At 38.8% G+C, this 26318-nt stretch overlaps 1 protein-coding gene across 5 annotated transcripts in view; it reads left to right on the forward strand.

Moving 5' to 3' along the window:
- The window catches only part of NNT (nicotinamide nucleotide transhydrogenase), a 93200-nt gene that overhangs the window by 61277 nt on the left and 5605 nt on the right, over nt 1-26318 (forward strand). For all 5 annotated transcript variants that reach the window (XM_024740338.1, XM_024740336.1, XM_024740339.1 and 2 more), the window contains 2 exons: nt 5314-5473; nt 7561-7642. In XM_024740338.1, the coding sequence (XP_024596106.1) occupies nt 5314-5473; nt 7561-7642 (242 nt within the window). The remainder of the gene's footprint in view (nt 1-5313; nt 5474-7560; nt 7643-26318) is intronic.

Here is a 26318-nt window from a genome sequence, read left to right on the forward strand (position 1 = left end):
CTTTACTGGCAGGTGGACTCTCAACCACAGCGCCACCAGGTAAGCCCGAGGATGTGGAGTTTTTAAAAACAAATGTTTATGAAGGAGAAAAATTTATTCAGTTGTATTAGAAATAGTTTTCTCTAAAAATGAACTTTTAACCCTTAGTTTGACTTTGCTTCATTTGGTGAATTTCAGTGACCAGCAGGGGGCAGCAGATTGTCATTAATACTTAAACTTAACGGTTTGTCAAAAACTGATTTTAAAATTAAATGGGAGTATTTGTATTTTTACAAGGCCAGTGGCATACTTATGGGGAGAGGAAGTCGGGGCTTGTATATAGTTCTTGGAGTGTCAGCATGGGTACCTTCTTATCTTTATCCTTTTTCTCTTAAATGGTTTTCTTTAGGTTCTTAAATTTATCAACAGTATTTCCCAAATTTCTGTCCGTGTCCTTTATTTCCTCTCCTTTCCCTTCTTTATTTAGTTTCTTTTATTGTTGGTTATAGTAACTATAGTAACCTTTGCAGTAGCATTAACTAGAATAAAGTATAAAAGGCACTTGTTGAAAGTACTCTTTTCTACATGTGCTTCTGTAATTATACCATCTTTCTCTTAATTTTTATCCATTCTTTCATATTTCTTGATCTGTTTTTTCTACTTCTTCTGTTTCTTTTCTTTCTGTTTCCATTGCCTCAGGCATGCCATTCCACTGTCAGCATACCTCAGATATTTTTTATTCCTATATTATATGTAAGGCTAACAAGGTTTCATAGCTGTCTGTGACCATAAGTATCACACTGGGTCAGATATGTTTTTTGTAATAGTAAATAGTAGTAATTTGGATTTGAAAGCAGTTGAAGCTTTAATTTTTAAAAAATATTACTCAGTTGCAAAAATAAAAGATGTTTAATGAAACATCTTTCATTAAGGAAATAGAAAAAGATAAATAAGGATATAAAATAATCTATAATCCCATTACCACTTAACTGTTAACACTTAATATTCTAATTCTTGTCTTTTTTCATATGTATATATTTAAATACATTCTATGTTAACGTTTAATTTTCTAACCAATAAATTTTAGTGTCTACATGTAATTATATCACAAACATATACCATAATTTATCCAAGTCCATGATATTAGTTGTTCTTAACATTTTTTTCCTTCAGTATTCTTCCTTGTGTCTTGTTTATTATTTTCTTAGGTCAAATTTCTATAAGTACAATTACTTGATGAAACGGAATAAGATCTTTTTGTTGGCTATAGATATTGATAAATTGATCTCCGAAGGACTCTGCAGTCAAAGCTCCCACCAGTGATGTGCAGAGTGCTTGTTTTACTGCTCATGTTCTACTCCTGTGACTTATTACAAAACAGACAAGACAACAACAAAAACACACCTGCATGGTTTTCAATTTCAAAGATAGAAATTTCCTTTTCTTCTAGGTTTTCCTGCTCTGACTTCTCACATTAATACTCATTGACTCTTATCTTTATTATAAGAAATTGTTTATTTCTTATAATAAACTGTTTATTATAAGAAACTTTCTCCATGGCTTGTGCTTAGCAGCTCAGAGTGGTTCATAATAATAATACAAGTGAAATAGCTCCTCGTAATTGGGCATAGTAGAATATGCTGGGTGCTTTACAAATATTAACTCTTTTGATCCCCAAACTAATTCTGGAGGTAGGAAATATTATTCTCACTTTACAAGATATTTTAAGACACCATTTATTTATTTATTTATTATTTTTTATCTTTTTAAATTTATTTGTTATTTTATTTTATTTTTGGCTGTGTTGGGTCTTCATTGCTGCACGTGGGCTTTCTCTAGTTGTGGCGATCGGGGAGCTACTCTTCATTGTGGTGCACAGGCTTCTCATTGCAGTGGCTTCTCTTGTTGCAGAGCACAGGCTCTAGGCACGTGGGCTTCAGTAGTTGCAGCACGTGGGCTCAGTAGTTGTGGCTCACGGGCTCTAGAGCACAGGCTCAGTAGCTGTGGCGCACGGGCTTAGTTGCTCCACGGCATGTGGGATCTTCCCGGACCAGGGCTCGAACCCATGTCCCCTGCATTGGCATGCGATTCTCAACCACTGCGCCACCAGAGAAGCCCTAAGACACCATTTATTATTCGCCTTTGTGTTTATGGAGCCTGCCCTAGCACCTGGCACATTCAAATGAATATAATAATTGTTAAATGAACATTAGATGAATATTCTATTTGTTAGCTCATTTCACATTTTGGAATCCTCTCCAGATAGGTTATGGTAGCAGAAATACTACCACATATCAAACATCTATTAATATTACTAGTATGTTTACCTTCATTATTTTATTATTTATTGAAGGAAACATGCAAGTCCAAACCAGCACAGCATGGTTTTATTATGTGAGAGGGAACGGAATGCACCCTAAGTGTAATTGGCATCCCGAAAATTGAATTTTTGTTCTGACAAAGAATTCTTTTGGGTATCCTCTGAGCCTAATGCTTGGTTACACAGCACCCAATATTATAAAAGCTGAAAAATGTTGACAGTGTCAAACAGCCAGCTCAAATGAATGATTTGCTTTATATCCAGATGTCGTATAGACATTAAACTCTATGATTTTGCAGTCCATTTACTTGAGATAGTGTCCAGATTGCCTGGGATATAGAAGGCTTACAAAAATGCAACAGCATTCTCAGAGCAAATTTTCTGATTTTTGCACTTTGCTGCTTGTTTCCAAATGAAAAGAAAACGGAATGAAGTAGATCAAAGGCAAACCAAAAATAACTTTTTTTTGCCTTGCAGTCAACTAATTAGCACCTACAAAGCATTGAAATGAGAGATGCTAGTCAATGGTATACATGTTGTTATTGCTTTGTCTATTTTATGACCTTTCCTTTGTTTTCATATTTATTTCTTAGTTTGCTTGGAATTATGTGAATTAAGGATCTCTTTAATGTAGCATACAATTTTCATTACAGGACTTAATAACTTGAAAGGAACAGTCTTGGACAGTGTTGCAAATACTTTGTCTTGGAAGTTGGCAACTCTTCAGTCTTTGGATCAGTGGTCACAGGATAGTCTCATTAATCACTTAAGCAAGCAAAAAAAAAAGAAGGAAACAAAACAAAACCCTAAACATTTGTTGGAACTGTGATGTTGCATTGGTAAATTCAGAGATGAAAATTAATTTAGTTTAGGTTTTAAGAGACCACATGGAATTAGCTTAATGGTGATGTGATTGTGGATATGTATTTAACAAGTTGACTTTGATTGTTAAACTACTGTGTGGTTCCCTAATTTCTCTTTGTAAGATACCATCAGAAGTGGGTACACATTAATAAAATGTCCTCAGAAATTCTTTCCCTCTCCTCCATTCAGTTTTATAGGAAGAAAAGGAGGGTTCCTTTTAAGCCAAGTTAAAGTGGTCATATTCTTCTACATCCTGTGCCTCTGTCATCTCTCCCTTTATACAGGACTGTGTGATGCAGGTGATGGAGCCTCTTTGTACATTTCACTTTTTTTTTTTTTTTAAAGTTATCTACTGCAGAAATATCTCAGTGTCTGAAATTGGCCTTTGAATCAGTTTTTAAGGGCAAGAATTTGGTAGAATGTATTTCTGGTAATTTTGTTTCAGAATCCTGTGATTTAAAACTAGAAAGGATTTATCAAAATCAGCAAATGTTGAATGTTTGGGAAGTGTCAGGTATGGCTATTTGGATTTTCATTCAACCTTGGATTTAAGTATAGGAGGTTGTGTTAAGAATTTAAAACTCCGCGTTGGATTGAGATGAAGAACTTAATTAAAAGCATCACTTTAATTTTTCTCTGACCCTCTTGTCAGTAATATGCATAAATATATTCTGAACTTTATTTTATATGTAAGAAACTTAGACAAATCCACCAGACTCTGGGCTTTGTGAAATGTGAATGTTATATCTGATAAATGGGGTTAGGTCAAAAGAACAATTTAAAAAACTCTGACAACATTTTGATCCACATCTTTGAAACTTATCATAAGTCAAGTGTGGCCCTTTGCTCATCTTCTCTGCTCGTTTCTTCCCTGCCTTTGCCTCTGTCCCACTTCTGCAGTATATGTAATTCTCTCTCCTAAGGTGGTAGCAGGCTTGCCTATCTTTGGATGAGTGGTCATATTTTTTTTTCTCTGATGTGTTCCTTATCACTGAAAATCTCCAGGTGCTTTTTTTTTTTTTTTTTTTTTTTTTTTTTTTGCGGTACGCGGGCCTCTCACTGTTGTGGCCTCTCCCGTTGCGGAGCACAGGCTCCGGACATGCAGGCTCAGCAGCCATGGCTCACGGGCCCAGCCGCTCCGCGGCATGTGGGATCCTCCCGGAGCAGGGCACGAACCCGTGTCCCCTGCATCGGCAGGCGGACTCTCAACCACTGCGCCACCAGGGAAGCCCCTTAAAATGTTTTTGATTACTCAAAACATCTAGCTTCCCGTCTTTTTTTTAACCACCACTCCTCTAGAGGTCTCCAAACAGTTTTCAAAACCAGATCCGTTATTGTCACATATTCCAGCTGTGGTGTTTGTATGGTACTTTGTTGGATGATTGTAAATAAGCATGCAATAAATGCCTTCCTCTTACTTTTTCCTGACATTATTTTTCTAGTTAAAAGATGGGTGTAAATTTTAGCGAAGCAGTGTATAAACTAACTCATTTACCTTTTTTGGAAGTGAAATATTTTAGAAGGCTAATGATGAATCCAGTCACTTCTGTTATTGCTTCATGGAGCTGTAGTTGATTTGGAAAATAAGACAGTATCAACTCCCACATTTCCTTTTTTCCTGATGACAGAGGGCAGCAGACTTCTAAATGATAGGGATCCCTGTCCTTTGATTCCTCCCTGTTGCCTTTTGACAGCTTGCAGCTGGTATCAGAATTCACCTGAGATCTGTAGAGTCACCTTGTAAAATTTCTTATGGCTATCATTCTTTTACTCTGGTGAAATACATGTCAATATGGAGGTAGAACTTGCTCAATCAGTACACAGATAATAATGACTATATCTGAGTTTTTCACATATATGTCAATATGACTGGTAATTTTCCATTACATTTTTAAAAATTTATTTTGACTGAAAAGATATCAGTGTACACTTGATTTTATAGAAAAAAATGATGTGATTTCCCAGATGTCTTCTTATCATTTAAATTTTTGAAATAATTTTCAGAAGTTAGATCAAATTGGTTTGGATAAAATGTTTTATGTGATCAAATAAGCCTTTTTAAATGATTCTGAATACCATATACACAGGATTCATACCGTTTTCAAAAGTTATGTGGATTAAGCTCTCACAGCTACAATTTTACTCTCCAGGCAATGAATCGCTCCCTGGCTAATGTGATTCTTGGAGGCTACGGTACCACTTCAACAGCTGGTGGAAAACCCATGGAAATTTCTGGCACACATACAGAAATCAACCTTGACAATGCAATTGACATGATTCGAGAAGCTAATAGCATTATTATTACTCCAGGTAAAAAACCAAAACCCCAAAGCAAACAAACAACCTGTAATAGCTGTTGTAATTGATTACATTAAAGTAATTTCTTGTAATAGGGAAATAAATCAAAGTGGAACGTCTTCACTTTTGAAAACTTAATGGAAATTTAGAAGCAGCCCTGTGATTACTAAGTGAAAAGTACTGAGAATTCTTGGCTTAGGTTAATATTTTGGGAGTCACATAGAGATTCTGTAAATTGAGGTAGTGGATTCTACCTGTGTCTTTTTGTGGTTCTGTACAAATGTTTAAATCATCTTTGAGTCTTGGTTATTTTTTTTTCTCATTGGTAAATTTTGGGCCTATGTCAGCATTAAATTAGTATATGAAGGTGTCTAACTTACTTGTTAGACTCGCTCAGTAAAGGTTGGTAAATGTTAATATCTTTCTTTCCAAAAGTAAATGTTTAAAGAATCATTAACAAGGCCCAGTAGAAAGGACTTCATCTAGGAGTCACAACACCTTAGTTCTGTTTTTAATTTTGCCTCTGACAATTGACATATGTGGACCAAGTCAGTTAATGTCTTCAGGCCTCAGTTTCCCAATTTTCTGAGGTTTAGCCCAGTACTTCTTTACTCATCGCAGAATGCCGTTGTATTTATTACAGGCAATACATTGATTCCAGATTAGGATTTTTAACTCTATCATGCTATCATAGAAGTTTTCTATAGAGAAAGTCAATTGATTTGATATGTGGGTAGTTTGCTGGTTGGTTATATACGAAGATGTAAATAAATAACAGACCTTAGCAGGATTGAATATTCAGGTGCAAGCCTTCTCAAGTGGGGGCAATATCATTTTCTAGGGGCGTTTGAAACACGTGGGTTTGGGGTTTTGGTTTGTCTCCAGGACGGGGCTGCTACTGTCAGCTGGTGTGTGGGAGCAGGTAAACTAAATATTCTGTAAAGCCTGGGACATTTCTGCGGCATGGCTTGTCCCAGCCAGAGCGCTTTGGCATTACCTGTTGAGAAACGCTGTGCTGGAGTGTGAAGGGGGAGAGTAAGAGACAGCACTCTTTTCCCTTTAGGCATTTTCCATCTAGTGGAGAAGTGAGATAGATAAATAATGCACGGTGGGTTATGATAGGGCTGAACTGGATGATATAGACACTTTTTCTACCATGGGAAACCTAAGAAGGACTGTTGGGAAGTGAGGATTTGTATGGGGCCCTAGAGGATGGATGGCACTGGGCGGGGGCAGAGGGAGTACCTTGAGCAGAGACTTGGTCTTTGGAAAAATGAGTGTAGGAAAGTGGGGACAGATGTGAGATTCATTGCACAGAGAGGAGGGACAGAGCACAGGGGTTCAAGGGGAAGGGAGATGACTGACATTTTCGGTCATACCTGTAGGACCATCAGAAATACGGAACACTTTATTCATTTATTTATTTTTTGGCAGAGGGGGAAGGTTTTAAGTTCTTATTTGGAGACGTTAAGTTTGTGGTGGAGCTGGGACAGCGGACAGGCTGAACTCGAGCTCAGTGAGCCTGGAGACAGGTTGGGAGCCGTCAGGTGGTTGTTGAAGCCGTGGGATGGGCTGAGATTTTCCAAAGAGAGAATGAGGTGCAAAGTTAAAGCCCCTGGAGAGCTTCATCATTTAAGGGCGAGGGCACAGAAGGAGAAGATCTGTTCAAGAAAATCGAGGAAGAGTAGTGACAGAGTCAGGAAGGGCACCAGGGGACTGTCATGTTATCAAAGCCAAGTAGGGAGACAGTTTGAAAATGTTTATGTGAGAGCAAGTGAGAGCCTGTGCACAAGTGTGTGTGTGTGTGTGTGTGTGTGTGTGTGAGTGTGTATGTGAGATGTGTGATATGTGATGTAGGGAGCGAGTGCCTAGCAGTGTCAGACACTGTAGGAGACTGAGAAGGGACCATGAGAATTTGAATTTGAAATTTAGGCCAATATTTTTAAAAGTCCATATTGTAAGTTTTCTGTTTTCACCTCTAGTCCTGTGAACTGATTGCCCGTTTTGGCATAAAAATATGTTTCAATCAAGAGAGGAATTGTAGTCCATACAATCTGAAATAAAACCACATTCTTCTGTGTTCTTAATGTTCCTTGTAGGCTACGGTCTCTGTGCGGCCAAAGCTCAGTACCCCATTGCTGATTTGGTAAAGATGCTCTCCGAACAGGGCAAAAGCGTCAGGTGAGTGCTTGCAGTTCGTGTGTGAAAGGAAAAGATGCTCTCCGAACAGGGCAAAAGCGTCAGGTGAGTGCTTGCAGTTCACGTGTGAAAGGAAAGGAAAAGAGATGACCTCCTTTAGGTGACTGTTTCTTCAAGTGGAGTTTTACCTGTGAATACTAGGTAGAGAAACTATTATAAGTTGTAAAAGACTCTATTCTAGCCTTAGGCTTACCTGTTAGTTGTCGCTACCTCTGATAGCCTCGAACCTAACTCTAGTCTCATTTTAGAAAAGGAAATTTTATTGTACTAAATTCCAGGATAGTTATCAGTAGGGAAAAAGAGAAACCTGGTTTCTCTGTGGTTTGATTTGGGGAAGGAGGTCAAACAGGGCATCTGAATCACGTCAAGTTGTGTCTTTTTGGTGTCTGTTGTTTACATTGAAGAAAAACATCTCAAACGAGTGGTCTCTGAAGGGTGAGACCCGGTGGTGAAACTGTGGCTGGTTAGTAGTTGACTGATAAAGCTCTCACACTCAGGCTGGAAAAGACTGCAGAAAAATTTCTTTTCCTATATATAAAATAGGTAATCAATAAAGCCGTACACTTTTTGAATTGTGAATTGGAATGGCAGCTGTTCTTGCTACTTGCCATTTGGGCACTGGACTCTGCTCTTGGGCGGATATTAAGCAGAATGGCAAAGTCAAGGACTCTGCATTTCTAGATTATTCCCCATGACCTTGGATAAAGGGTTTTGTGGGGTGCAAAAACGGGGCGGAGGGTGGTGAACCCTTGCAGTACTTTGCGTCTGTTCTGCTCACCTTTGGATCCACGTTCTGGAACTCCACTGTTAGGAAGCAGCGAAGAAGGGACCGTCTGGAATTGTCCCTGGAGCATAGCTGCTTCATGTTGCGTGGGGAGACGGGTTCCCTAGCAGTTTCACTGACACGGTACCGTAAGTCAGAGCGACAAGACAACTCTCTTGTTAAATACAATTAGTTTGTTCACCAGGATGTTAATGTATGTTGACAAAACAGTTAATGTCTGTTAATAAAAATTCCTTTGAGCTGTCAATCTTACACGTTTGTCTGGAGGCAGATGATAAGAAAATAAGCCACAGTGTGCCTAGAACTAGTCAGACTATCTGTGCCAGACTGGATGCAGAGTCCTATAATCTTCAGCTTGAATGTCCCAACTATTAATAGCGGTAAAAGAGACTTAGATGATGAAATCAGAGGGTTATCTAAAATATTTTAGTGTCAGCTACATTTTATTTCTTCCTTTCTTCTCACCCTTTTTTTCCTTCTTCAGTCCTTTTCTTGCTCTTGACCTATATAGTGAGTCTGTGCTTTTCAAATACACAGAATCAAAATACTGTTTCATAATAGGACCATCGTTTCTGTGATGTAGACGGTTTCCACGTTTGGTAAAATGTTAGATGAATTGAAGATAGAAAATGAGAAAAGGCATCCTCTTTGTTTTCTAATTTCCACATAAAAGATCTCATTTTCATAACTTATTCCTGTTTTCATAGAGGGTGTTAAACAGTGCTTCCCTTTTAGTCGTAGTCTTGCCACTTAAAGCATTTGCAGACCTGCAAGTGGAAAGGATGTGTTACAGAATCTTTCATGATTTTCCTAAAAAGAAATTGTTTCTCTTTATTCAATCCACATGTGGAAAATTCTAATGTATTAGTAATGCCTTCTATCACCGCATAACTGTTTAGGAGATGAGTGGCAATCATAATAAAACAGAGAAAGATGGCTTTCATGTCTTAGTTATCCTTAGGGAGGGGAATGATTAATTTGACATACCTCTCTTATTACCCACTGGTCAGTCCAGGTTGTGGGGGCAGGTTGAGCAGCTTGACGGAAGGCAGGATGTGAAAGGAAAGGAATTAAGAGGGAAGGAAAAAAATCATCTGAAAAAAAAAGGGATAAGACAAATGAAATTTTAGTTTCTGACCTGATTAAAATTTGAATTTTATCCATGAGGACATAATATAAACTGCTGTTTTAAGAGGAGGATTTCTGTCACACTGCATTGGAAGAGTAATTATTTGACTTAAGATTTATAGCAGATATTTAATTAAACATATATGAAGGGTTTCTCAGTTAGAATTTGTTTTCTATTGAAGTAATTCTGTGGCCAGAGCATCAGGCTTTTCATGAGAGCTTTTGTTTCATATAATCGTCATCAATTTTTCAAATAAGTTATGAAAAATAAATTTATTAATAATTTATTATGTAGGATCAGAATAAAATTATTGGTCAGCCTAATCTCTACTTGTGAGTTAGGAAGAGTAAGCCATTTATACTGATCTATTTCATATTAAAGATGAAATATATATTAATATGTCCAAGGGTTTTTTTTTGACTATAATATGTTGAATTTTCAACGTGGGCTTTGTAATCAGTTATGTAAATCTCACATTTGAATTAAATGGAAGAGAACTATTCTTGCTAACATGATGAGAGTATATTATCATATTTTTCCTTCCTAGTGTCCGTGTGGGATTTTTTTTTTTTAAAGGGAATATAGCAACTTCGTTGATTTTGCTTTATTTGTGTCATCTTGCCATAGGAGAGATGCAGATTTTCTTTATGAAGTTAGGACTGTGTATATACATGGATGTTAGTTTTTTCTTAAGAGGCAAATGTCTGTTTGAACAAGAGATGGCTGCAGCGGTTACCTCGTATTTTAATGAAATAAATCTGTATTTACAGTTTGTGGTAATTTAGTCCTTTCATCGCTCTGTGGAGCTCCCACGGTGTTCATTGAGCACAGCTGCTGGGCCTCTGCTGTTAGTAGATCTTTGTGCCTCCGGACCCCAGCATGCCCAGCATCCAGATGTGGTGACATATTAGCACACATTCCGCATGGAAATGTGCCAGTGTGGACATACGATTGTCATCAATTAGTTATGCCCAAGTGGTGCCAAGAAAAATTGCATCTGTCATACAGTCTGTCTGGCTTCATGGCCCATGGTTGATTTAGAGACACTCCTGTTTTCCTTTACTCTGGCCATAGTCATAACATGCTCGCAGAGAGTTGAGATTATCTAGTGAAGCACATGACGTTTCATGACAAGAGCTCATTTCAGAATGTCATGGAAGTTCACTGACTTAGCTGTTCTTTAGTGGCCAGGATATTGTTGCTTCCTGGGCACCCAGAACACCTAATTTATGCTTGATCTCTGAAAGCATTTTATTACAAAAATCTTATGATACAAGAGCACAGACATTTTTTTCTCTTTATTTCCCAATCTTTGGATTGATGTGATAGGCTTTTCATTGTAAAGCTGAGATAATCTTTCCAAGGAATAATTCTTAGAAAGAGGTATATTTTCTTTTCTTTTTGCAATTAATCACTGCTTGATTTTCTTTGTATAAAGACATTATTGCTTTTAAATTTATGAGACCACCTTTCAACTTCTTTGATCGACTCACTGATGTTATATATTGCTTTCGTGTTAATGTTCAACTCTATCTTTCTATTAATAATTTATTGATAGAAACTTATTACTAGGTACTGAGAATGCAAGAATGTGTAAGCCCCAGTTCCCACTCTCAAAAGTTTATAGATATAAAGAGAACAAATTGATCAACAAATGAATCAGTGAATGAATTCCATTTAATGTGATAGTATGCTAAGAAGAGTAGAGTACAATGAAGGTAGGAATGCAAAAGAGAAGAGTAGATAAGTGTCCGGGGGATATTTTAAACTTTTTATACTACTCATAACATGACATTTTTTTTTGCATGTTTTAAAAAATAAATATTTATTTTTTCATCCTCTGTCTAAACACATCTAGCTGTCAGTGGTATATGCAGTTTAATAGTGTTTTACAGTCTTGTGTGACCTGGCTATAAGTTTAAATATATGTTATTTTTACTAGGAAACCCATTCTTTGGAGACAGTTGAAGATGAAATATTTTGTTGATCTAACTGGATTTTCCTGTTTTTCATGGATTAAATGTAATCTAAATAAACAAGAGTTCGGCCGTCTTGGATTTTGTTATGTTTTGGGGTACAGGAAGAGCTAGGACATGCAAATTTATCAAGTAATAAAGGTACATGCGTCTGACAGTAGAAGTTAGGCCAGATAAAAGATCCAGTATAGTAGTTAAATAAAGAAATAGATATTATTTATGAGTTTCTTACCAGCTTTGCAGTACTTTCTTATCAGCCATGACTATTCATGTTAATGACAATTCACCGTACGAATAATTATACAGTACTTTGTGCCAGGCACTGTTCTAGGTCCTGAGAATACATCAGTGAATACAAAGATCAAAATTCCTGACCCTGTGGAGTTTTACATTTGCTGGGAACTTAGATAATAGGTGTTAAGATATTCTGAATTGAGGACGCTTATAACCTCATTGTATTTCCAATTCAGATGCTAGTTGAAATGATGCAGAACAGCAAGAGCATAGGTCATTATATCTGAGTTTCAGAGTTACAGCTGGCACTATTTGGTGATGAGTTAGCCAGTGCTTCTGGTTTTCTGAAAGAATACGGTGTGTTTCTTTGCACGGAGCCTGCCTTCTTGTAAAACATGGTGACAGGTGGGTGGGTGTGATGGGAGTTATTTGTGTAATTAGTCAAATGAGTGAAACTTTTGGTAGAAGAGAGGAAAGCTAAAGAGTACATGTGTATTCACTTACATCTCTATATTCAATCTATGGTATAAAATTGCCAGTAATCCCTCAGAGCAAAATATGTATTTTAACATCTTTATTGGAGTATAATTGCTTTAAAATGGTGTGTTAGTTTCTGCTGTATAACAAAGTGAATCAGCTATACATATACATATATTCCCATATTCCCACCCTCCCTACCCCACCTCTCTAGGTGGTCACAAAGCACCGAGCTGATCTCCCTGTGCTATGCGGCTGCTTCCCACTAGCTATCTATTTTACATTTGGTAGTATATATATGTCCATGCCACTCTCTCACTTCGTCCCAGCTTACTCTTCCCTCTCCCCGTGTCCTCAAGTCCGTTCTCTACGTCTGCGTCTTTATACCTGTCCTGCCCCTAGGTTCTTCAGAACCATTTTTTTTTTTTTTTAGATTCCATGTATATGTGTTAGCATACAGTATTTGTTTTTCTCTTTCTGATCTCATTTTATTGATTTGAGTCCTCTCTCTCTTTTTCTTGATGAGTCTGGCTAAAGGTTTATCAATTTCGTTTATATTCTCAGAGAACCAGCTTTTAGTTTTATTGATCTTTGCTATTGTTTTCTTTCTTTCTATTTCATTTATTTGTGCTCTGATCTTTATGATTTCTTTCCTTCTACTAACCTTGGGTTTTGTTTGTTCTTTTCTCTAGTTCCTTTATGTGTAAAGTTAGATTGTTTATTTGAGATTTTTCTTGTTTCTTGAGGTAGGATTGTATTGCTGTGTACTTCTCTCTTAGAACTGCTTTTGCTGCATCCCATAGGTTTTGGATCATCGTGTTTTGGTTGTTATTTGTCTCTAGGTACTTTTTGATTTCCTTTTTGGTTTCTTCAGTGATCTCTTGGTTATTTAGTAATGTATTGTTTAGCCTCCATGTGTTTGTGTTTTTTGTTTTTTTCCCCCAGGAATTGATTTCTAATCTCATAGCATTGTGGTTGGAAAAGATGCTTGATATGATTTGAATTTTCTTAAATTTACCAAGGCTTGATTTGTGACCCAAGATGTAATCTATACTGGAGAGTGTTCCATGTGCACTCAAGAGGAAAGTGTAATCTGCTGTTTTTGGATGGAATGTCCTATAAATATCAATTAAATCTATCTGATCTATTTTATCATTTAAAGCTTCTGTTTCCTTATTAATTTTCTGTCTGGATGATCTGTCCATTGGTGAAGTGAGGTGTTAAAATCCCACACTATTATTGTATTACTGTCGATTTCCTCTTTTACAGCTGTTAGCATTTGCCTTATGTATTGAGGTGCTCCTATGTTGGGTGCATATGTATTTATAATTGTTATATCTTCTTCTTGGATTGATCCCTTGATCATTATGTCATGTCCTTCCTTGTCTCTTGTAACATTATTTTAAAGTCTATTTTATCTGATATGAGTATTGCTACTCCAGCTTTCTTTTGATTTCCATTTGCATGGAATATCTCTTTCCATCCCCTCACTTTCAGTCTGTATGTGTCTCTGGGGTCTGAAGTGGGTCTCTTGTAGACAGCATATAGATGGGTCTTGTTTTTGTTTCCATTCAGTGAGCCTGTGTCTTTTGGTTGGAGCATTTAATCCATTCACATTTAAGGTAATTATCGATATGTATGTTCCTGTGACCATTTACTTAATTGTTTTGGGTTTGTTTTTGTAGGTCCTTTCCTTCTCTTGTGTTTCCCACTTAGAGAAGTTCCTTTAGCATTTGTTGTAGAGCTGGTTTGGTGGTGCTGAATTCTCTTAGCTTTTGCTTGTCTGTAAAGCTTAAATTTTCTCCATTGACTCTGAATGAGATCTTTGCCGGGTAGAGTAATCTTGGTTTTAGTTTCTTTTCTTTTATCACTTTGTATATATCATGCCACTCCCCTCTGGCTTGTAGAGTTTCTGCTGAAAAATCAGCTGTTAACCTTATGGGAGTTCCCTTGTATGTTATTTTTCCCTTGTTGCTTTTAATAATTTATCTTTGTCTTTAATTTTTGTCAATTTCATTTCTATGTGTCTCGGTGTCTTTCTCCTTGGGTTTATCCTGCCTGGGACTCTCTGTACTTCCTGGACTTGGGTGGCTATTTCCTTTCCCGTGTTAGGGAAGTTTTCGACTATAATCTCTTCAAACATTTTCTTGCGTCCTTTCTTTCTCTCTTCTCCTTCTGGGACCCCTATAATGTGAATGTTGGTGCATTTAATGTTGTCCCGGAGGTCTCTTAGGCTGTCTTCATTTCTTTTCATTCTTTTTTCTGTATTCTGTTCCTCGGCAGTGAATTCCACCATTCTGTCCTCCAGGTCATTTATCCGTTCTTCTGCCTCAGTTATTCTGCTATTGATTCCTTCTAGTGTATTTTTCATTTCAGTTATTGTATTGTTCATCTCTGTTGGTTTGTTCTTTAATTCTTCTAGATCTTTGTTAAACATTTCTTGCATCTTCTTGATCTTTGCCTCCATTCTTTTTCCGAGGTCCTGGATCATCTTCACTATCATTATTCTGAATTCTTTTTCTGGAAGGTTGCCCATCTCTACTTCATTTAGTTGTTTTTCTGCGGTTTTATCTTATTCCTTCATTTGGTACGTAGTCCTCTGCCTTTTCATCTTGTCTGTCTTTCTGTGAACGTGGTTTTTGTTCCACAGGCTGCAGGATGGTAGTTCTGCTGTCTGCCCTCTGGTGGATGAGGCTGTCTTAGAGGCTTGTGCAAGCCTCTTGATGGGAGGGACTGATGGTGGGTAGAGCTGGGTGTTGCTCTGGTGGGTGGAGCTCAGTAAAACTTTAATCCGCTTGACTGCTGATGAGTGGGGCTGGGTTCCCTCCCTGTTGGTTGTTTGGCCTGAGGCGACCCAGCTCTGGTACCTACCAGCTGTCTGGTGGGGCTAATGGCAGACTCTGGCAGGGCCCACGCCAAGGAGTACTTCCCAGAACTTCTGTTGTCAGTGTCCTTGTCCCACGGTGAGCCACAGCCACTCTCTGCCTCTGCAGGAGACCCTCCAACACTAGCAGGTAGGTCTGGTTCAGTCTCCTATGGGGTCACTGCTCCTTCCCCTGGGTCCCAATGCACATACTACTTTGTGTGTGCCCTCCAAGAGTGGAGTGTCTGCTCCCCCCAGTCCTGTCCAAGTTCTGCAGTCAAATACTGCTAGCCTTCAAAGGCTGATTCTCTGGGAATTCCTCCTCCTGTTGCTGGACTCCCAGGTTGGGAAGCCTGATGTGGGGCTCAGAACCTTCAGTGGGTGGACTTCTGAGGTGTAAGTGTTCTCCAGTCTGTGAGTCACCCACCCAGCAGTTACAGCATTTGATTTTACTGTGATTGCGCCCCCCCACCATCTCATTGTGGCTTCTCCTTTGTCTTTGTATGTGAGGTATCTTTTTTGGTGAGTTCCAGTGTCTTCCTTTTGATGAGTGGTTCAGCAGTTAGTTGTGATTCTGGTGCTCTCGCAAGAGGGAGTGAGAGCACGTTCTCCTACTCCGCCTTCTTGAACCAATCTAGGAAACAGTACTTTTTTGCCTTAATAGTATCTATAGAAGGGTTAAATGTGGCCTTTTGAAATCTGACACTATTCGACACTTGAATATTAACTACGACCAAGTTGCCAATGTGTGCGCTGTTGGCAGTTATTGGCCTCAGTCTATATTGACAATATAATTTCTCTAGTTTTTTTTGTGTAGTTACAAGTACAAAGAATTTCTGGCTTTCATTGGACCATATTGATACTTAGTGGGATTTCAAGCTAAAAATTAGAAAATTAATTCAGAAATGTTGATAACAAACCACATTTGTTTTAGTGTAAAAATTTGTGTTTTTTTTTAAATGTAAATGATCATTAAAAATGTGCAGTTTTTTGAGCAATACAGATGAGCATTTATATCACAAAATGTATTTCAATAGACTATTATAGTTTCAGGTTACATTTATTAAGGGCTTATGTATGCCAGGCATTGGTCTAAAGTATAAAAAGCTCTTTACATGAACTGTCTCCTTTAAATCTCACAATAATCCTCTGAAGAGGCTTTATTATGAATCCCATTGTACACATGAGGAAAGTGAGGCACACGGGTAAACTGTCCAAATGTTTTGAATGCAGGCAGTGGCACTCTAGAGCTTTTAACTGCTACTCTTTACTACTTCCCTGAAATCTTTCTCTAAAAAGAGATGATAGAAAGTTTGAGTCAGTGTACTTTGTTGGGCACACTATGTTCCTTAAAACCCTTCCTGGGCTTCCCTGGTGGCGCAGTGGTTGAGAGTCCGCCTGCCGATGCAGGGGACGCGGGTTTGTGCCCCGGTCCCGGAAGATCCCACATGACGCGGAGCGGCTGGGCCCGTGAGCCATGGCCGCTGAGCCTGCGCGTCCGGAGCCTGTGCTCTGCAACGGGAGAGGCCACAACAGTGAGAGGCCCGCGTACCGCAAAAAAAAAAAAAAAAAGCCCTTTCCTTCCCTCCTTTTATTTGAGTCGCTCTAATAGAGTGCCAGGTACTGTGGGAACTGATAAATAAGACACAGTTCCTATTCTCAAGTTGCTCCCAGTTTGGAGAGCACAGTCTTCAGCCAGTTCCTATGCTGCAGTGCATCGTAAAGAGGAGGAGCATAAAGAAAGAGTTCTGGGAGCATGGAGGATTTTTCTGTGATCGCGTTTTAGTAGTTATTCCCCTTCTGTAGCATTACGTTATGGACAAGGACAGCTGATCCTGTTTTGTGAAGCATGTATACAATAAAGATAATTTTCATGGTTCATGGGGAAGAACCAAAAGGCTGGTAGGCTTTGCACTTTGGAATTCTGGATATTCTTTATGTGGTGACAGAATGTTGATGAGCTTTGGCCCTTAGTTCCTGGCAGTTGCTGGTCATGGGCAACCAATGTCCGATATAATTAACTTTAATCCATACTTTGAAGATTAGCCAGTTGCATGAGCCAGAATTGTTGTAAATTCACATGGACTCATCAGCCTGCACATATATATTTCTCCAAATTTAGTGTGTTCTGTCATTTCTCTCAAAACATTGGCATTCTCTTGGAATAGCCTGGCATGTGTTCCTTTCCAACTTTAGATTCTTAAAGTTTACTATAACAAATTATTATGCAAACAGATATAAAGTGATCTGTCCTTTGGGATATTCAGCATAACATGTTAGTTAGCTTCATGATTGTTTACCCTTCACAACTAGCTCAACAGAAACATTGTCTTCACGCAGTCTGCAGCTAATCAAATATTACAATAATAAAAAATACACTTGGAGGTCTTTAATTTCTAATTTGGACCAAGACACCTCAGTTAAAGCATAAAGATGATTGCCAGATGGAATAATTTAAAGATAAGCAAAGGCAGCATTAAAAACAAATAAATTAAACATTTTTTAAAATTACTGGAATCAAGGAGGGATACAGAATTGAAATACAAAAGTAAACCACAAAGTGTGTATTGGTTTACTCAGCTAAATTAGAATCTCTAGTTCATGGAATTTTAGGACTGGAAAGGGAGTTTGCGGTAGGCTGAATAATGGCCCTTAAGATACCCACCTCCGAAACCCCCAAACCTGTGAATATGTTACCTTATATGGCAAAAGAAACTTTGTAGATTCAGTGAAGATTCTGAGCTGGAGAGATGATTCTGAATTATTTGGGTGGGCCCATGTAATCACTAGGGTTCTTACAAGAGCGAGGAAGGAGGGTCAGAGTCAGAGAAGGAGGTGTGACAATGGAAGCAGAGGTCAGAGAGATGTAGCCTCAAGCCACGGAATGGGGGCCTCCAGAAGCTGGAAAAGGCAAGGGACGGATTTTCTCCTAGAGCCTCTGAGAGAAGTGCAGCCCTGCCAACACCTTGATTTTTTAGCACAGAGAAACTGATTTTGGATGTCAGACCTCTATAATCAATTTGTGTTGTTTTAAGCTACTACAATTGTGGTGATTTGCTATATCAGCAATAGGAAGCTAGTACAGACCTTAAATGTCATGTAGCACAGTGACTCTTAGTCTTTCTTAAGCCTCACCAATCAGGTTTTTGGGAGAGGAAGGGACCTGGGGGAAACAGGAAGCACTTGTTGATGCTCAGAAGGATTGGGAGATTAGGAGAAATTTTTTTTTTAAATTTTATTTATTTATTTAGTTTTTGCGGTACGCGGGCCTCTCACTGCTGTGGCCTCTCCCGTTGCGGAGCACAGGCTCCGGACGCGCAGGCTCAGTGGACGAGGCTCACGGGCCCAGCCGCTCTGTGGCATGTGGGATCTTCCCGGACCGGGGCACGAACCCGTGTCCCCTGCATCGGCAGGCGGACTCTCAACCACTGCGCCACCAGGGAAGCCCTAGGAGAAATTTTTGGTGTCCAAGAATTACTATGAAGATCTCAAGAGAGCACATTCACTGCAGTTAGTAGTATAGGACTGAGGTAGAGCAATGTCTTGCAGTTGTTCTGGGAATCCTCAGTTCCACCAAAGCTGCTGCTCTCTCTTACTAGTAGTTTTTATCCCTCCTCCTCCCATGAATGAAGAGCTGTCTCAGCTATCATAACTGCCTTGACTATGTCCACTGCCAGCCAACCATCCTTTACATTTATTTGTGAAATCCCCTTGAATCCATTTTGTCCTGAATTGGTGGTTTGTATGTCAGCTCAGATAAATGAACCTGTCTCTGCCGGATCCACAGAAAAGCCTGAAACTTTCCCTAACTAGGAAATTTGTTCTAATTGTTGACAGAAAGTAGTTTTTTTAAGTTAATTGCAACTCTTTCTCTTGCGTTTGAAGACTATTTTCTTTTCTTCTGTTTAATGAAAATGAGGAATATTTGGTCAACTTCTGTTTTATTTGGTCTGCTTGAAAATCAGTTTTGCTTTTCTTTTTCTAGCCAGTTTATCTTTTTTCACTTAGAGCATGTTATTTTCTAAGTTGTTAGGTATTTTGTGTTTCTCTGGAAACTTATCCAAGTGCCCTCTGATCCTTTTAAGCTGCAACTCCCTGAACTAAATCTAGTTATTTAGTTTTATCATTGGATCTAGTCAGTGGTAGAAGATAGAGTACCTTTTCCTGATGTGCGAAAACAACCCCGCATTAATTTTGAATGTTGACTTGAAGTTGACAGTTGAAATACAGATTGGCATTAACTTTGAATACAAATCAGCTGATTAATGCAATTTGATATGTTAACTATATTACTAAGAACCTCCATAATGTGAAATGACCTTTTCAAACTAAAATTTTTGACTTTAAGATGTGTTCTTTTGGAAATTATTTTGTTTCATCATTATTAAAAAATAATGACACATGAGGGTCCCTGAATTTAATTATAGAATCTCTGCTTTTTTTTTTTTTTTTTTGCAGTATGCAGGCCTCTTACTGTTGTGGCCTCTCCCGTTGCGGAGCACAGGCTCCGGACGCGCAGGCTCAGAGGCCATGGCTCACGGGCCCAGCCGCTCCGCGGCATGTGGGATCTTCCCGGACCGGGGCACGAACCCGTGTCCCCTGCATCGGCAGGCGGACTCTCAACCACCGCGCCACCAGGGAAGCCCGAATCTCTGCTTTTGATGGGGCACATTCTTTGTGCCTCTAGTTCTTCCACTTGATATTTAATTGTTTTGTGTTTGCTTTTGTAGGTCCTTTTCTTTTCTTGTGTTTCCCACTTAGAGAAGTTCCTTTCGCATTTGTTGTAGAGCTGGTTTGGTGGTGTTGAATTCTCTTAGCTTTTGCTTGTCTGTAAAGCTTTTGATTTCTCCCTCGAATCTGAATGAGATCCTTGATGGGTAGAGTAATCTTGGTTGTAGGTTCTTCCCTTTCATCACTTTAAATATGTCCTGCCACTCCCTTCTGGCTTGTAGAGTTTCTGCTGAGAAATCAGCTGTTAACCTTATGGGAGTTCCCTTGTATGGTATTTGTCATTTTTCCCTTGCTGCTTTCAATAATTTTTCTTTGTTTTTAATTTTTGCCAATTTGATTACTATGTGTCTCGGCATGTTTCTCCTTGGGTTTATCCTGTATGGAACTCTCTGTGCTTCCTGGACTTGGGTGGCTAGTTCCTTTCCCATGTTAGGAAAGTTTTCGATTATAATCTCTTCAAATATTTTCTCAGGTCCTTCCTGTCTCTCTTCTCCTTCTGGGACCCCCATAATGCAAATGTTGTTGCGTTTAATGTTGTCCCAGAGGTTTTTTAGGCTGTCTTCATTTCTTTTCATTCTTTTTTCTTTATTCTGTGCCGCAGCAGTGAATTCCACCATTCTGTCTTCCACGTTACTTATCCGTTCTTCTGCCTCAGTTATTCTGCCACTGATTCCTTTTAGTGTAATTTTCATTTCAGTTATTGTGCTGTTCACCTCTGTTTGTTTGTTCTTTAATTCTTCTAGGTCTTTGTTAAACATTTCTTGCATCTTCCCGATCTTTGCCTCCATTCTTTTTCCGAGGTCCTGGATCATCTTCACTATCATTATTCTGAATTCTTTTTCTGGAAGGTTGCCCATCTCCACTTCATTTAGTTGTTTTTCTGGGGTTTTATCTTGTTCCTTCATCTGGTACATAGCCCTCTGCCTTTTCATCTTGTCTATCTTTCTGTGAATGTGGTTTTTGTTCCACAGGCTGCAGGATTGTAGTTCTTCTTGCTTCTGCTGTCTGCCCTCTGGTGGCTGAGGCTCTCTAAGAGGCTTGTGCCAGTTTCCTGATGGGAGGGGCTCGTGGTGGGTAGAGCTGGCTGTTGCTCCCACTTGATATTTAAAGAACATAAAGTTAAAATATTCTGTACACTAAATATTTTGTGTATACCAAACAGTGCCTTAAAATACATAAAAAATTAGTTTCAATTTAAGTTCTTCTTGGCTGAGATTTGGTTAATCTTGGTAATTTATTTTATTAGGTATTATAAGGAACTGTTAGCTGGGGAGAAAAAGAAATACGGACTCTGCCCACTTAACCAAATGCCCATTGAGCAAAGTATCCAGATGTTCTAATAACTACTTATTGTTGATCAATTTCAATAAAGTAGCTGTCAGAGAAAGCACTGAAAGTCTTTACTGATTTTTTTTCTTTCTCTGTTGAGCTCTCTTTAAGACCTTGCAAAATCCTGCTCCTCATTCAAGCTTTACTCCTTAGACTGAGCATGTGCTGCTGGTTTTTATCTGAACCAAACTTTATTATGATATTGGCAAAATGGTGATTTTATAACCCCACTACATTTATCAGTTGATGGTCCACCACTATAGGGGAGAGTGTTCCCACCCTCCCTTCCTTCCTTTCATCCTTTCCTTATTGACTTATGAATCTGTTATCGGTCTTGACTCATGAATTCCCACTTTCCACAGTGGGTTATAATCCATGACTATCCGTATTTATTTATTTAAAATTTATTTATTTATGGCCGTACGCGGGCCTCTCACTGCTGTGGCCCCTCCTGTTGCACAGTGCAGGCTCTGGACGCGCAGGCTCAGCATCCATGGCTCACGGACCCAGCCGCTGCGCGGCATGTGGGATCTTCCCGGACCGGGGCACGAACCTGCGTCCCCTGCATCGGCAGGTGGACTCTCAACCACTGCGCCACCAGGGAAGCCCTATCCTTATTTATTTTGATGTTCAAATTACTTTCTTTATACACCTTAGTGTCATACGTGCCTTTAAAGACCCAAGTCCATGTCATTCTTTCATGCGCATTTAGTTTGCTTTGTGCTCTGCCTTCTTTCTCACTTTTTGTAAGGATTACACAAATTCAGTCTTTCCTCTTTTTTACAATTCAATTGTTTATTACATGTTAGTGAGCTTTACCTTCTCTGAGTCTGTTATTGTCTTTTTCTTACTGCTTCTGTTATTCCCTGTGAACCTAAGGGATTGTTCATCCCTCCCCATCATTGAAGAAAGGTTTAAAAGTCCTGAACTGGAGACTGTGATGCTTGTTTACAAAATCAAGCACCTCTGAAACTTCATTCATCATGCCTTTTCTTTTTCTACATTCATGTAATCAGCAGGCTTAGGAGTATATTTTGGTTATTTCAATATACTGCATTTTTCTCTTTTTTATATTCATGCTTAAAATTCTATATTATTTTTTTTTTTTTAAACATCTTTATTCGGGTATAATTGCTTTACAATGGTGTGTTAGTTTCTGCTTTATAACAAAGTGAATCAGCTATACATATACATATGTTCCCATGTCTTCCCTCTTGCGTCTCCCTCCCTCCCACTCTCCCCATCCCACCCTTCCAGGCTGTCACAAAGCACCGAGCTAATATCCCTGTGCCTTGCGGCTGCTTCCCCCCAGCTATCTACCTTACTACGTTTGTTAGTGTGTATATGTCCATGACTCTCTCTCGCCCTGTCAAAACTCACCCTTCCCCCTCCCAATTTCCTCAAGTCCGTTCTCCAGTAGGTCTGCGTCTTTATTCCTGTCTTACCCCTAGGTTCTTCATGACATTTTTTTCCCTTAAATTCCATATATATGTGTTAGCATACGGTTAAAATTCTATATTATTGTTAAAATATTAAAATGACATTCATGTTCAGGATTGAGGGTTAGTGTTAATAACTTCCATTTAATGAGCGTACAGTTTGGTGCCTGGAGAAATTTTTTTTTCAAATGTTTTATCTTATTGCCATTGTAAAGGTATTAAAATTTTAAAGTAGACATCTCAACTCAAGAGTCTGTGTAACATTTTGGAAATGCTTTCTTTCCAAAAAAGCATTTTCCTCAGATGCTTGAGGCAGTTTGAAAATAGCTGCAGTAGTGCTGAATATAGTTTGTGTTAACTACACGGAGAGTATGAACGTGAATTGTCAGTATTTTGCCTCATTTCTTTTGTTTTCAGGAGTGATTAAAAACCCTGGTTTGGAACAGACAATGACATTAGGATAGCAGTGTCTAGCCAAAAAAAAAATCTTGTTTTTAGAGAATATTTAAAAATTTTTACTCAACTGTTGAACTGTTACATTTCCAAAAAATGATTAATTTTATGTATTAATTTTATTCTCACCAAAATAAAGTAGTAAATCAACTATACTTCAATAAAAAAAATAAAACTGTAGGTAGCCCACTGAGGGAAGAGATGATAAATGCCTTTTAAAAGAGTCTTACATATACACACCACTATATAGAAAATAGATAACTAATAAGGACGTACTGTACAGCACAGGGAACTCTACTCAGTACTCTGTAATGGCCTGTTTGCGGAAAGAATCTAAAAAAGAGTGGAGGGACTGCCCTGGTGGCACAGTGGTTAAGAATCTGCCTGCCAGTGCAGGGGACACGGGTTCGAGCCCTGGTCCAGGAAGATCCCACATGCCACGGAGCAGCTAAGCCCGTGCACCGAACTACTGAGCCTGTGCTCTAGAGCCCGTGAGCCACAACTGCTGAGCCCGTGTGCCACAACTACTGAAGCCCCTGCACCTAGAGCCCGTGCTCAGCGACAAGAGAAGCTACCGCAATGAGAAGGCTGCACACTGCAATGAAGAGTAGCTCCCACTCACCGCAACTAGAGAAAGCCTGCACGCAGCAACGAAGACCCAACACAGCCAAAAATAAATATAAATAAAAAAATAAAAAAGAATAGATATATATATGTATAACTGATAAACTTTGCTGTACAGCAGAAACTAACACAACATTGTAAATCAACTATGCTCCAATAAAAAATTTTTAAATGTCTTAGATTATTAATAGTCCATTCTATACAGTTCATTCTACCTCCTACCCCTAGTAATTTTTCAGAACCTACTTCCCCAGCATTTAAGAGGTGCTGGTAAATGTTTTGCATTGTTGCAGGTACTTTGTGTACTAAGAGACATTTTTTTCTCCTATGTCCATGCAAATACTTAATTAAATTTAAAAAAAATTATAGCTTATAGTATTGTTTGAAACTTTCTGGGTGCTGCTCGGTTTTTCTCAACACTGTAAATTGGATTCTTAGAATTCCTTATTTCACCCATTCAAGCAGAGATAAATAGGTATTTCTCAAACCTCTTCTACAGAGTTTAATATAGCCCTTGGCATGATGTGGGCTTGTAATAACAGCTCGTTAGTACTCTATGGGAAAATTGAGAGAGAGGGAGCTATTAAGTAACTTACTGAACATCATGTAACTAGTTAACTTGAGCTACTAACTAAACAAAAATACCTCTTAAATGCTTGACTATACTGCCTATATTGTATAGTAGTGAAAAGACTCTTGAGGCAGAAAGACCCGAGTTTGACTTACAGGTTAGCTATACTAGAAAAGTTGTGCAAATTGTATAGCACATCTCAAAGAGTCAGTATTAGTCATTGTGCCAAAATATATGGCGGCAGCCCCTCTTATATATATTCTTGCTCTCTTCTTTTTTTAAGGTACAGGAATGTAGCTCTAAAGCCCAGTTTATTTAACTAAGTCCTGGATTTGAATCAGCTGCTCTAAATTCTAATTCTTGATGGAGATTATTAAAGATGATTAGGGATAGAATGAAATAATATATAAGAAATTTGTAAATTATATCACAATATAAAAGCATGAAGTATTAATTTATTTTAAATGAAGTTAATTTTTTCCCACCATAAAGTTGTTCATTCTCATAGAAAATTTGGAAAACATTTTTAAATAGAGGAGAAGTAAAATGATTATCTGTTGTACAACCACCTAGAGATAACGGTTTTGTTTCCTTTTAGCCCTGAGTTTCTGTTTTTTTAAACATAAGTTGATTATTTAGGAACTTTCAGCGGTCCCAGAATGAAGATTATATAAAAGAGAATTTGAGGGACTTCCCTGATGGTGCAGTAGTTAAGAATCTGCCTACCAGTGCAAGGGACACGGGTTTGATCCCTGGTCCGGGAAGATCCCACATGCCGTGGAGCAGCTAAGCCTGTGCACCACAACTACTGAGCCTGCGCTCTAGAGCCCGTGAGCCACAACTACTGAGCCCAGGCACCACAGTTACTGAAGCCTGCGCTCTCTAGGGCCTGCGTGCCACAACTACTGAGCCCACGTGCTGCATTTACTGAAGCCCTTGTGCCTAGAGCCCGTGCTCTGCAACAAGAGTAGCCACTGCAATGAGAAGCCCGCACACCGCAATGAAGAGTAGTAGCCCCAGCTCGCCGCAACTAGAGAAAGCCCACACGTAGCAATGAAGACCCAATGCGGCCAAAAAAAAAAAAAATTGATTAAAGAGATTTGATACCTTGATACCTTGTTTTCATTTGATACCTTGTTTTCCAATTACAAGCTCCCCAGTAATTCAGGCTCTTCATTATCAGATTGTCTTCATTATCTTCATTCAAAGATGTAGAAAACCATATATCAGTTATTTGGACAATATAAACAGCCATTTTATAGCTCTTTTCAGGTCTGCTTTTGGGAGGGGTCAATTCCTATACTTTTTTAATCTGTTCCTAACAAGGACTGTGTTACGAGTGGGGAGGTCTGGCTTGGCAGCAGTTCCTGTGAAAAGTAACTGGGCATCTTTTTTTTTTTTTGGAGTACAACTGCTTTACAATGGTGTGTTAGTTTCTGCTGTACAGCAAAGTGAGTCAGCCACACGTATACATATATCCCCTCTTCCTTGGATTTCTTTCCCAATTAGGTCACCACAGAGCGCTGAGTAGAGTTCCAATAGGGCATCTTACATAACTGTCAGTGATAAAAACCAGCAGTGTGGTGTGGGAGCTGTTACAGACCTAGGCTTCTGAAAGGGGCCTGAGGGTATGACTTTCTTGCTGTGCCTTGTGCATCTAGATCACATCCAGCATATTGTATTTACGGTGGGGGACTGAGGTTTGAGCTGGACTGTGACAATATAGGAACAGGTGACTAGGACAGCAGTGAGTCTAGAAGTCCTGTCAGTCATTGAACAGTTGAAAGAACTGAAGATGTTTTGCTTAATAGGCATCCTAGGTTAGCTCAGAGGAATCCACATGTGAAAGAGGGAGTAGACCCTCAGACTACAGACCTTGGAAAGCAATGAGTTGGGGGTTCTTTTTGGTTTAATATAATGAGCGTGTGTGTGTGTGACATGATATATATATATATATATATATATGTGTGTGTGTTTATGCACATATATATATATAGTTATTGGGATTTTCTAGTAATGGAATAGAGCTAGAGTGGAGTTAGTTTCTG

Source organism: Neophocaena asiaeorientalis, unplaced genomic scaffold (assembly GCF_003031525.2).
Source record: "Neophocaena asiaeorientalis asiaeorientalis breed wild unplaced genomic scaffold, Neophocaena_asiaeorientalis_V1.1 scaffold57, whole genome shotgun sequence".
Lineage (NCBI taxonomy): Eukaryota > Metazoa > Chordata > Mammalia > Artiodactyla > Phocoenidae > Neophocaena > Neophocaena asiaeorientalis.